General features: G+C 43.8%; 1 protein-coding gene across 4 annotated transcripts in view; it reads right to left on the bottom strand.

Moving 5' to 3' along the window:
- Window positions 1-263: 263 nt before the first annotated feature.
- Window positions 264-13233, bottom strand: part of PDE9A (phosphodiesterase 9A) — a 48650-nt gene continuing 35680 nt past the window's right edge. For all 4 annotated transcript variants that reach the window (XM_010154864.1, XM_010154865.1, XM_010154866.1 and 1 more), the window contains 9 exons: window positions 11393-11479; window positions 8161-8265; window positions 6945-7027; window positions 5915-6071; window positions 4613-4726; window positions 3868-3972; window positions 2174-2302; window positions 1890-1985; window positions 264-314 (listed from right to left, as the gene is read on the bottom strand). In XM_010154864.1, the coding sequence (XP_010153166.1) occupies window positions 264-314; window positions 1890-1985; window positions 2174-2302; window positions 3868-3972; window positions 4613-4726; window positions 5915-6071; window positions 6945-7027; window positions 8161-8265; window positions 11393-11479 (927 nt within the window). The remainder of the gene's footprint in view (window positions 315-1889; window positions 1986-2173; window positions 2303-3867; window positions 3973-4612; window positions 4727-5914; window positions 6072-6944; window positions 7028-8160; window positions 8266-11392; window positions 11480-13233) is intronic.

Below are 13233 nucleotides of genomic sequence, written 5' to 3'. Positions count from 1 at the left end.
GGAAGTCCTGCCGGGGGGCTGTGGTGGGCGTGCTGGAGTGAAGGGAGCCCAACGGCGGCAGCGCCTGCGCGAGCAGGCTGTAGGCTGTAGACAAGGCGCCCAGGCAGGCGGACGGGCAGGCAGGGCACCCGTGCTGGCCACCTCTCCGTGAACGTGGTCCCAGTTGGATTTTGATGTAGCCACCGCGTCTGTTCGGCAAATACAGTATTTCTCAAAACCAAAATAACCTTAGGGTTTATGTTTTGCACAAAGTCTTTTTCATCTCACTTTTCGGTACGGCCGGTGGTCAGACTTTCACTTTTCTTTTTCTGCAACTGAAACGAAGAGCAAGACAGGATTAATACCCCTGATTCACACAGTGTTGCTTTCCACTGCCGCCGCGAGTCAAACACTTGCCTCTCCACAAGGCAAGTGCAACATTTCTTGGGAAATAACAGGCAGCAGCGTGGTATATCATAGGCACTGTTTAATCCAAACAGTTCTGGATGTATGTCCTGAGCAAACAGCATTCGATGTTTCTTGTCATCTGCCGTGCTAGGCTCTAGGATTATTAACTCCTCTTGTTTCAAGACATTTCTGACTTCAGGCCGTTCCTGTTGTTCTACGACCTCCTGTGCCAATACGCCATAATTAAAGCTCCATCAGTTTGTATACAATTTTTGTTGTGACAGCTTCTGTACGCCAGAAGCTCAACTTGAAAGATGAATAGGACTCAGAAAGTCTGGCAGTCATATTTGAGGAGTTCCTCCCTCCTTTGAGGAATGCTCTGCTCTAAACTGAAGAACGCCTAGAAGACTTTCTTCTGCTTTATAACCTAGTGCTGTCAAAGCATGTGCTCTTTGATTAACCAGCCTTGGGATTGGTGCTGCTGAAGGGCTTTTCCTCCAAAGCACTTGGGAGGAGGTGGGAGCTACACCAGAAGGCTCCTATTCCCCTCATCCAGCCACGGATGATCAAGTGAATGAACGTTCATATCCCACAGACCAAACAATATCAGCGTAATGAGTGCACCAGGGCGCTTCCCAATTTATTTTAATGACAGAGTGACTGATAATACCCTGTCTACGCGATATATTTGTTCATCTCAGAAAACCCCTGGACTGCAATGCCATTCAGGCTGGTTTTGTTGTCTGCCTCGGCAGGAGAAAGCAGCACTGGCAGAGGTGTGCAAGGGAGGCATGCAGGCCCGCTCCTGAGGCGTGCAAGGAAAGTGTGCAAGGAAGGCGAGCCAGGCTCTTGAGGCAACACGGACGGGGCTGGAGACAGCAAATGTGGTCACACGTATATCCCACCTCCCTTAAGCCTTACATGTGAAAACGAGAGATGCTCTGGAAATGGAAGTCCTTGCTCAGCCTGGGCCATAAAATGGTTTCACTGGTTGTGTGTTTAATCCTACTGGGTGCTGTGTGTTAGAGAGTAGCCCCTCATAAAATTTCAAGCACATCCTTCATGATAGACATGTGAGTGGAAGTTTCTTCCCAGAAAATAAACTTACGCATTGGTGGTGCAGTGCCTCAAACTGCCCTATCCCAGGACATTTTGCTGCAATCTAGCCTGAGCTAACTCCTTCCCAGGGGAAGGCAGCTCCCTCCAGGAAGAGGTGTTTGCTAACACTCTCCCCTCAAGCAGTTATCTCCGGGTTTTGTCCCTCTCTTGCAAGCAGCTCCCTTCCCACGGCCATACTTGTGTAGTGCCTGGTCAGCTGTGCGAGGGCATGCTCTTGTGCGTGCTTACTGCTCACGGTACACGCCTTTCTCCACCCAGGCGTAATGAATGTTTTTCTCATGATTATGCCATAAGCATTCCTACTTTTTCGAAATTAAACTGCTGTTAAATTAAAATGTTGGACTTATTAATTCGTAATTATCAAAGAGATATTTAGAGCTTACTTCTTTCATAGCATCATCTATCTGTTTTAATTCCTCATAGCGGTCCCTGGATTCCCAAAGGGGCTGGAGCATCACCTCCTCCACTTCTGGGAATAGCTAGGTGAAAGCAAGAGAGAGAATATCAGCATTTCCCGTCGTATTCGTTAACTCGCACGTGCTAGAAATGGGGTGAAAGGCAGGGTGTGAGCTGAACATCCCCATTTCCCTGTCTAACTGAACGCTGTCAGAGCAAACGCTGCAGCCCTGCACGGCTCCGCTCCTGCTCCTGGCCTTGGGTGACTTACCTTCGTTACTGTTTCAAACATGGGGATGAGGACGAACTTGAGGAAGCCAATCTGTGCTGTCGGCTTGGTCACTTTATCGCGGTCCATGAACGGTGCCACTGGAAGCCCCTCAGATTTTTCTCGGTCGCTCTGGAACAAGTCCAGGGTTAACAAATATTATTCTTGGCTAGAAGCCCGTGAGGAGGGTAATGTACCAAGCAGATCACTAGCTACAGAGCAGTAACCTTCAGATACAGATCTCAGTGGTGTCTGAAGACAGCACAGAATAGCTTTAGGCTTCCCTTGGGCCAGCATATCCTGCTTTGTTGAGAGCAAGCATCTGAGTAATGAGAGCTCTGCTCAGTTACTCCTGCACGGCACTGACATGAAAGTGATCCCCTCCAGGATTACAGGGCAACGAGGCCACCTGTTTCCCTCTGCACCCCCATGGGACTTGTGAGGTAAAATATTTCTGAGCATTCAGAGAGGTGGTAATGGCTCTTGCTGCTCTGGAAGAGAAGGAATAGGATTTTGATTTCCTCATCATTCTCCAGAGAGGTGATTATTTTCAGATATTCAACCAGAAATTGCATGTTCTTCTTTACTAATGATTAAAACCAGTTCTGGCTAGCTAGGTCAATGGAGAATAGCTCCACTGGCTACAGTGAATTTGCCCAGCTGCCTACTTGACCACATAACTCACCGCTTCGATGTGGGTTCATGCACGAGGATGTCACAGACTGTGTGTGTGAAAAAGATACCTCATAGCAGACTTTGTCTCTCAATTCTATAATTCTATGAATGATTCTATGGTTCTATGAATTACTGGGTCTCGTGGCACATAGTGCTTTTGCTGGATGGCCAAAACACTAAGGCACATGGATACTGTGGTTTTGAGTAAAAAGCTTCAGATGCAGTGAGCTAGAAGTGTTCCTGACACATCATCCGAGATGCCTGTCTCTTGTGAGAAGCCCTCCTTGGCATGCACCCTGTCAAAGTGTAGACAAAACACACAAGGCGGCTCTGGCATCGCCTCCTCGGAGCCCTGCAGCTGTGTGTCGCTTGAGATCCCACTGCTGCAGCACATGCTCTGCTCAGGAACCCATGTGCTGGAGGCAGCTGAGGGCTGCTTTTCCAGGGGTCCTTTTTTAAGCAATCAGAAGGTGTGTTCAGTTAGGAATCCAGTGAGGAGCAATGGTTCATGGAGCTTAAAGTCTGACTTTGCACACCTCAGCAAGTCTCCTGCTTTCTCTTCAGGGGAGTGTTCATGTGCAGTGAAAATTATCTATGCTAGTTCGTATGTGATAATTTGAGATAATTTAAGATAATTTACTTGACACCTTTCTCTTGTCACTGTTCTTGCCCTTTTGGCTCAAAAATCATTTATATGTCAACTGAACTTGCAAGGCAACCACTTTACAGAGAACAAGCTTCAGTCTGCCAGCATTAGGATTTCTAGGTTGCCTTTGCCTTTTGTCCACAAATTGCAGCCAGCTGCCTTGCCCTTTTGGCTCAAAAATCATTTATATGTCAACTGAACTTGCAAGGCAACCACTTTACAGAGGTTCTCCAGTCATCCTTCTCCAGCTTTCTGTAAAAGAAGCCTTTCCATCCTAGAGCTAGACTGGACTGTCAGACAGCAGAGCACCTGTAGCTGAGGGGGGAATTTAGGAAGAGCAGCAACTTGTGCAACTGCGTCTCTCCCTCATTCTTACCTGCATAAAATACTCCTCTAGTAGGCAATCTACCCAGGGCTCCGCTACTTCCATTGGGCGGACTTCATTGGAGATATCACAGCATTTTATCAGTACCATCTTCAGCTGAAAGAGGATAATACTTTAATACTGTAGTCTTAATGCCAGCCTGTTTTCCCCTATCCAGAACCTGTGTCTTCACAATGCAGTGGGATGCCATGTTTTCAAACAGAAGGGACGGTTTAGAGGTCTTAAATGATCTGAGTTACTCTGTGTAAATAATTAATCCCCTTTCTGCCTTGGTTTCCCTGTCTCTAGCACTGGGATGTGCCACAGCGGGATGTGTGCTTATCTGCTGCATGAAGAGATTCAGCCACAAATGACCATGAAGTTGTTTATGGAGCGCTCGGAGGCAGCTGGGAAACACTTCCCTGGATGTCAAAGATGACTGGACTGGGAAGTAGAGGAGACTAGAGTTTGTACTCTTGTGGATACTTTTTGCCCCACAGTAATAGACAAAAACATTTTCTGACCGGACAGAGTAAATATATTTTCTTCCTGATGGGACTCTAGGATTTCTAAAGCTGGAATAATCCATTTCTTGTAGAGCACTTCCAAACTATAATTCTTTTTGGCGTGGCAGAGGATGTAGGAAAGATTGCTTTTTGATAATGTAGATTGAATCTTGTTTTTTAAACAAACAAATGTTAATCTACAAGCTTGCACACTATGCACAGAAAAATAATAATCCACAAAACCTCCTTACACAGGTCATGTGTTCTTCATTTGAGTAATCAAAATTTTCCATTTTTTCCTTGAAAGAGTCCAGTATTTCTCCATGTCTCGCCATGTCTGTAGCCAGGATTAACGTAATTATCCCCTAGCAAAGAAAACGTGTTCACATATTAACTTGGTATTCTTTGCAAAGTGTACTATTGCAGAGCAAAGTAGGGTCTTTCTTACATACAAATGCCTCAGATGCGTTACATTGTTAATACTGAAAGGGGAAGTTTCTGACTTGAAACTGCTAAGAAAACCGGAAGAGGGTTATAAAGCGTTCATGGTATATGAATGTCATGGTTGGATCGCTCTGTAACACTGGTGTGATATTCCAGAGCCAATGCAATGTGTTTTTTTCCTTTCCGATTGACTACTTGTGGAAAAACAAACTATACAACAGGATGTTAAAAGCCACACTCTGTTTGCCAAGATCTGCTTTTGGCTCCTGGGGAAAAGCACTGTAGGTTTTGCTGCTGGCTCGTAGTAGCCCTAAGAAGAGACAAAAATCAGTACATGTGAATGTCCTCTGTGCGCATCCTCCTTGGATTAAGGGCTTTGAAAGACCCAGACACAGCCAATGTGTTAGGAGCTCTGTATCTTCCTGCCAGGCAGAGTTTATGATGGGAAAACCTATGGTTGATTTAAAGTTGCAGGTTTTCATGCAGATCTGCCCATTTTGCACCTGCTTCCCATGCACTGGCAGAATCAGGAACTCCAACCAGGTATCTCCAGGTATCTGAGCCCTTCTGCATTTTTATTTGGTGTGTAAGGAAGGTGTAACATGGAAACTAAGACTGAGTTTTGGCCCTTAGTGCTCTAACGGGAATCGTAGCATTGTTCACTGTCTCAGAGACAACTGATGATTCCCAGTCCACCAGAGCCTCTTCCTACAGTACGAGCGCTCTGCTGTTGTAAATCTTTTCCTATTTTTAAGCCCCTCTGAAAATTAATACAATGATGTTCTCTTAAAGCATAAACTTCTGCCATGAGAGCTTAATCCTTTCCCAGTTAGAGCTAGTTGGTTCCTTCAATAATATAAATATCTACCCCCAAAATGTCATAGGCTTTAATAGTCAGGATGTACTCATTATTTCTCAGCAAGACATTCCAGGGAGTGCTGTTGTGGAAATTATCCAAGAATCCCTCTTGGATCCTTCCAGCATGAGGGGCTTTTTCAGTCCTATCCTCGAGGGAGGATGATTCACTCGCATTGTACAGCAGGGAGGTCTGTGCATGCTTACATCTTCAGGAACAGTTTGTACGACACAGATGGGAGCAGCATTCATACCTGTCGTATCTTTTTGAATTGGTCCTGGTCGACGTTGGAGAAAATGTTGTATTCTGGCTGGGAAATGATCTGAAAAGCCACAGCGCAGTGGTGGTTCTCCAGTGGGGAGATGTCATTGTAGCGTACCGCGAGCTCAGTTCGTGCATTTATCTGATAGCTGATGTGAAGAAAAACAGTGAGAGCTCCTGCAGACACACACCAGCTGCTCTAAACCATGCTGCTTACTTTTATTTACATTCTTTTCAATACTTATTCAATTAGCTACAGTTTGGGTTTTGATTGTTAACACTAAATCAGATTTTTAAAAAAGATAGATATTATTTTAATAGTATCTTAAGCAGTATTCCCCTCTAGGGTATTCTTCCACCCCCCATTTTAACAAGTCTCTGTAGCTTAAAATGACACAGAACAAACACAGGAGGAAATGTCTGGGCTTCATTGAACCCCCACTAATGTGAACGGACAGATTCTTACTGATTTCAGTCAGAACTGGGTGCTGCCCTTATTTAATGAATGGCTAGAAATAAATTAGATTCTCTCTCTTTTTCGCAAACACATATGTGCACACAAAAGTGTCCACGGGTCAACAATTTTAATTTCCTCACATGATAATAAATAGATTAATATGTACTTCATGATTTATAATTATGAAATAATGTGTAAGTTAAATCACCCTTTGCATTTTAGTGTAATTATTCCATTTCAGTCGATGGAGCTATAATAATTTATACCTTCTCTCTCAGCTGTAAAACATTTTTCCTTGTTTTCTCAGGAGTGGGGGAAAGTGTCGAAATATAAAACTGAAAAAGTATTTTCCTTGCAGGGCCAAGGACAGCTGGCAACCCCAACCCAGACCTGAGTTTTCTGCATGAAGCTCTGCCTTGGCCCAAGTGTGAGTGAACAGCAGGGCCTTGGGGGAAGGACACGGCCAGCTCAAACTGTAATGGGAAAACCTGATCTCCCAAAAATGCCAGCTGCTATTACCCTCCCAGTAAATTCTAAGGAAAGAGAAAGCCAGAGACAGACTTACGTATTATTATAGCCTGGATGGTCCAAGTCATGGCATACTGCTGCCGTCATGAGAATCAAGATGTCAGTTTGGGAAAATTTCTCCTGAAAACCACAGAACATTAATGTAGTGTTACGATTTCTACTTCTCCTACCTCCATAAGTGAAAAGAAGTAAAAAAAAAACCACCCACATTTACGTTTTAGAGAAATGCAAATCTGAGCAAAATAAAGTATTTTTCCATAGATAAATTTACTTCAGTCAAGAAAGAGAATTCTACCTTCCCTTCCAGTAAAAATGACTCAGATTTGCCTTTGTTGCATTAAGTAACAGTGGTTCGGAAGAGGCAATTTGCTTGAAACTTGCTATTACTGCAGAGATCATATAAAAGCACTGGGATATTAGCACAGTCTCTTACAAGTCATTTGAGCATCCTGATGAGTTAAGGGAGGGCTGGAAGAGAGCTTAGTTGCCATTGCATTCTGCATTAACTAAAGTTATGAAAAGAGTGAGAAAAATTAAGTGTTGCATTCCCACAGCTTCTGAATAGGGTGAACTTCCATTAAAGCAAGTTTTTCTTCATGCTCTTACTGGCAAGAAAATAGACTTAGGCCAATAACAGGGATGATTAACTACAGAGAAGAAAGGGGGTTTTTGACTGAATAAAATCTAGTTTGTACAGAATTGAAATGAATATACAAACACAGGTTATCCAGTCAGTGAAAATAAACAATGCCTATAGTTTTGGACAAAGTACAGGCTGAATGTTCATCTTGCATACAGTACATCCAAGGCATTATTTGCAGTGGCTCACTCAGGTGCAAGCACACATTTGGAGAAAACCTCTTCCGGGAACGTTCTGTATCACAGATGAGGACCATACCCACAGACTCATTCAGTGAGTTCTTGGGTCTGATTCATAGATGTTTTCAGAGTGTCAAAAGGGCTTCAGTGTACAAACTGGGGATATCCAGGAGGAGAAGGTAGCTTCCTAGCAGCTTCAGAAAACTCTGTAGGTGCTTGAGGTCTGGGTTGGGATGGCTGAGCGGGCAGCCAGAGGTGGAAACACAGCACCTCTCCTCTCCCCAGCGACTGAACAAGTGCAGCTACTGCAAAGCTGGACACTTGCCAGCAAGCTGGTGGCCTGTTTGGCAAAAAAAGTGGCACAGGTGTCGTGGTGCTCAGTGGATGGACATGTGGCCCCCTGATGTGCCTCTGCTGGGGTGGGGGGGTCATACCTGGAGGCTGCAGAGCGAGATCATGCTGTACATCATCTGGGTCACACAGAAGCAGTGCCGGAAATTATGAAAGGGGTTGTTTCTGTAATTGTCATGAATACACAGCTGCAGAGAGAGGGAATGAAGCAGTCAGAGACAGGAAAGCTCTTTCTTCATAAACACACGATTACATATGAATCCCAACCTCCCTGGAAGCACTGTATATCCCTACAGGAGTCCTGTGGAGCACAGGATTCTTTTCTACTAGGACAGAGTGGCAGCACAAGGCCCTCTGACACTCTGCCTTCTGGGGGAGGATGTGAGATTTCAAGAATTTGTCTACAGATAAAGCTCATAGCACCTTCTCTCTCATACCAACTGGAAATGGGTAGACCTTCCAGCACAGCTGCAAGTGCACCTCAGTCTTGAGAGAGGACTCTGGGCTCTCACCCTGAATTTTTATTTCAAACCATGCAGTGGTCAAACGGTGACTTTGGGATGTGTAAAGAACTCAAAGTACGCCCCCGTTCCCCTCTCTCACTGAATGCAAATTGCAGCTTTGAAATCTTCGAGGCTGAAATGTAATTGTTATTTCTTTTGCAAATGCTCAGAGGTGGCACTTCGGGATGTGTTGCCTGGCAAAGCAAAGATGCGAGTGCACATGCATTGGCATACCTGTGTGGATATCCCATGCTAGCCAGCATGGGAAAGATTTAGCCATATAGACACACAAGACAGATCGTTGTTTGTTTCAACTTTCTACAGAACCTGGCTGTGTGCCCTCAAGACAAATGCAAGCTAAAACTTTTCCTTCCACGTGTCCTTGCTGCTGTCAGCTGGGCTAGCTGAGTAGAGCTGGCACAGCTGGGTTAACAGTCACCCTTCCAAGGTGTTTCGAAACTGGATAGTCTTCGGTATCCTGTCCTGCACAAAACAGCCAAGCTTTAGCAGCACTGCGGGACCCCTTCTGCTGAATCCTCTGCAGCCTGCACCCTAGAGGGCCCTTGCGCACATGCTTCAGTTACTGAGCCTGCATTAATGACATGGACGGAATGTGTGTCCCCTTCTCCAGCTAAATAGTGAACTTACTGCAAGGGTTTACTCCCATCAGGAGCAAACCCTTCAGCCTGGGACCTGACTTCTGCGAAGCCTCAAAACTCTGGATGAGGTGAAGAGAACTGTGGGTTTTCAATGCTTATTCAGTATTTGGGGGCTTAATTGCAAATGCTGTTCAGATTATTCTGCAGCAAGGACTTTAGAAATAGATTACATTCTTTTAGAATGAATAAACAATGGCACAATACAGTTGACAGCCAGGCTCCTGGGTGGTGGGCAGTATCTCGCAGCCTCCGTATGGACACCGTGGTCATGGCCAGGCACCGTGCAACGCTGCATGGATGTAATGTATATATCCAGCAGTGGAGCCCAGAGCATCCCAGGGGACTTCTGACTCAGAGTCCTGAAGGGCTGAAGTGACTGGCTTGTATTAGTCATCCTTTCCTCCCCTTTCCGAAACATTTCTGTAGCCAGTGGATGTGGGAGCAAGTAAGCAAGCATATGCATGAGGTGGTTTTTTCTCAGTCACTTAAGTTCAAGCTGGTGCCCATACTGTGCCTGGGGAAATATCATAGTTTGATGCAGAGATCTTGGGGGTTTTTTTAATCATTTTTTCCTTCTGTGATGTTAGTGTTCAAGACGGGAAATCTCATCCTGTCTTACCTATGTAGAAAATGCCCAATAAACTCCCCTCCTTGCTCAAGCAAGGCTGTCTTAAATGCTAGTGGTTAACAAATTACTTGGAGATCCAAGCTAACGGGAAGCTGCCTGCGGCAATGCACGTGGGTGGCATGTTGATGTGTGTTGACATATCACCTTGTTTCCTGCCATGTTTTCAGGCTGTGAGACAGGAGGAGGAAATTTTCTCCTTTATCTACTCTGTGCTAGCCTTGATTATACTGGGTTTGATCCCACCCCTTCTGTTCAGCTGCCTTCTAAGGTCAACAATACTGAGCTTTTCATCTGCCTTCTTTGGGGAGAGATTTCCTAGGGCTCTATCAATTTTTTTGTCTCCTTTAATGTAGTCATACCATGTTTCTAAAGGGACTTAACCTGTCCGAGGCATAAATTCCAGGTAAGCCTCATGCCTTCTATCGAGACATGGTAACATCAGTCCATTTTATCCCTTATTCCAGTCTCTGATCAGCCTAATGCCTCGTTAGCTCCAGCCGGCATCAGCACACCGAGCAGTGACGGTCACTGCCCTGCGTACGATGGTGCCCAGGTGCTTTTTGCTCTTGCTGTACTTTGTGATATGAGAAATTTTGTGGTTTGCTTTGTATTTTCTAGACACCTTCTGAACTTTTGGAATTTGTCCCACCCTTTCTGGGACTCTACATCCATCATGTAAAACAGATCCTTCTATACTGTCTATATTCTTCGAGTAATTAGAAGAGATTAGTGAGATACAATTCTTCGCTACAGGAATCATATGAAACATCTGTATAATGAACTTCCTATCATGATGGTTTTAATTATTTCACTCAATTTGTCAGGTAGAGATGTAAGTTTTACTAACCATAATTCTTCAGGGTTATCTCTAGATCCTTTTTAAAGAATGGGTAAAATAGTTACTGTTCTACAGTCCTCTAGGAACAGGATTTTTTTTCTGAGATAGCCAATATATTCTTCAGCCTTTTATCAAATTCTTTCTTATTCTCTTCCTTGGGCCTGATACCTTTTTGATTTTTAAGTACTCCAGTGTTTCTTCTTTAGACATCTTAGTTTCTGTATAATTTCATCTTTATCGTGTCTTGTATCTCTGCAACATTCTCAACATTGAAGACCAAGGCAAAGAAAATGATTTAACTTCTCAGCAACTCCTTTTCCTTCCTGCCTTGCTCTTTCACTCCTGTGATTTAGGACATCTAATGAATATTGCACATGCTGGCTCTTTTTGGCCATATCTGAAGACACTCGTCTAAATCTATGGCCGATACCAAGAGCATTCATCAGAAATGAACTGCTTTCGGTAACAGAGAGCTCAGCAAACAAATGTAAAACAGTTAAAAAAAAATCATTTATTACCACAAGAAAGCAAACATTTGCTGAAGTACTTCAATTTTATGAATTTATGTAGATGAACTGTTTTCAGTGGGATTACTCATGTGAGTCAAGTTAATTCCATCACTAAATCTTTTGTTTATTGTTTTTTGAATTTGAAAAATTGCAAACATCATTAATTTGAAATACTTACCAACCACCTCTTTAATGTGATAGGATTGATGTTGAAGTCTTTTACCAACCCAAGATCATGGTACATATGTTCCAAACAGCTCAGCATCTGCAGCCGGGAACAGATAGGTTATTGGCTTGGTAAATACCACTTTACGATACATTGCACAGTGAATTTCCTCCTTGCAAGCATCGAATAATTGCAGAGCCCTCTTGTTAAGATGAAAGAAAGATGTTCAAAGATTGCATGATTAAAGAGAGTGCAAGAGGGGAGACAGAGAGGTTCTGAAAGCTTTTTGAAGCAGACAGATTGCTGTTGACTTCATAGGTTTTGTGCCGGGCTTTGAATCACACCAGCTCACTTTCGTAATTGTGATTCATGGGTATCACAGCAATTCCCTTCTCACAAAGAAGTACTGCCATTTTTCTAATTCAGCTGGGATATGTTCTAACACTCAGTGAAATCAGTGGGAGTTTTTCCACTGACTCCGAAGGCCCTGGCTGTGCAGAAATGGATCAGGTCCTAGCTGTATAGAAACGACAGCAAAAGAGTTCCTTAAAGAAATGTTTGTTCTAGATATGTGCCAATATCTTTTATGACTGCTTGTGAGTTCCTAATTCCAATACCTTAACTCAAATTTCTTGTTTAACAGAAGATCTCCCATTACAACCCTACAAAATTGCAGCAGGTTTGTGACCATCCACTCGTGTAAACTCTAATTATGAATCCCAAGGGCTGAAATGCAAAGGCAGGCTGCTCCTTTGGGACAACATCTGCTCTGTGCTAGGAAGGGGGATGCAGATAGTTTAGCACTGCCACTCCTCGGTAATCTTCTGGGTTTGAAAATAGTGCAAAAGAAAGGTATTGATAATCTGATGTGCCTGGGCACTTAACAGCTGCTACCAGTCAGAAATGAACAGACTTCCAGGAGTTTGGGAGTTTATGTATCTGCATTCCCATTTCTGAAGGCAAAATCTGCAGGGGATGAAATGTAGCCATTATATTAGCAGATGCAGTTTTTAGACTGCAGACTGATCCAGGGGTTTCAACGTGATGAGTGTAATGTCCCAAATATAGCCTTGGAGACATTTTTAGTTAGGTTTCTGTTACTTAGGCTCTTAAAAACTCTCCAGAAAAATGATTTAATCTAATGAAACTTTATATTTATCCAGGGAATATCCATAGTTCATGCAGTAACAAGAGGGTGGTTTTGAGTAATCCGAACAGGAAGAAAGAGACTTTCCTGCAAGACTTGAGGGACAATGTCACGAGCTGAATTGTGCTCAGAACACATGAACAGCATTTTGCTGTAGACCACCTTGTCTTGGTCCTAGTCCCTGAGGTACAATATATGTTTTGCAATAGTTTCAGAACAGGTTTGAGGGGCATTAAACTTGATCCAGAAGGGCTGAATTACCCTCAGAGAAGCCTATCTCCCTCCAGCTGTTGCCAAGAGAGCTTTGGGTGAGTGGCAGGGTGACTCTGAGTCCCAAAACTCCTGCCCCTGAACACAAGAATCTCAGTTTTCATTTTTAGCTTTCTTGGTCAACAGCAAAAGCTTGAATATTGGGCTCTTCTATGGCTTGAAAGTGAGTGGACATTTGAGAAAGAGAACACAAGCTTGCTGCACAGCTCAGTTTACTGAGATGCTGCAGAGCACGTTTTTAATTTGCTTACAGAAGACTACGGTTTATAACCTGCCAGCCCCACACTGAGCACATGGGCAAATGTTCATTGCTAAACAAGCATTGACAGAATTGATAAATTCTCGGTAAACATAAACCAGAGCCTAAAAGAGCGAGATAAACTCATACAGTGCTGGGCTCACTAGGGCTTGTGCGGTATCTCATTTCTCAGCAGCA

The sequence above is a fragment of the Eurypyga helias genome, unplaced genomic scaffold (assembly GCF_000690775.1).
Source record: "Eurypyga helias isolate BGI_N326 unplaced genomic scaffold, ASM69077v1 scaffold14887, whole genome shotgun sequence".
Taxonomy (NCBI): Eukaryota; Metazoa; Chordata; class Aves; order Eurypygiformes; family Eurypygidae; genus Eurypyga; species Eurypyga helias.
Note: the sequence above shows the minus strand (reverse complement) of the source record. Positions and strands in the feature narration are given on the sequence as shown.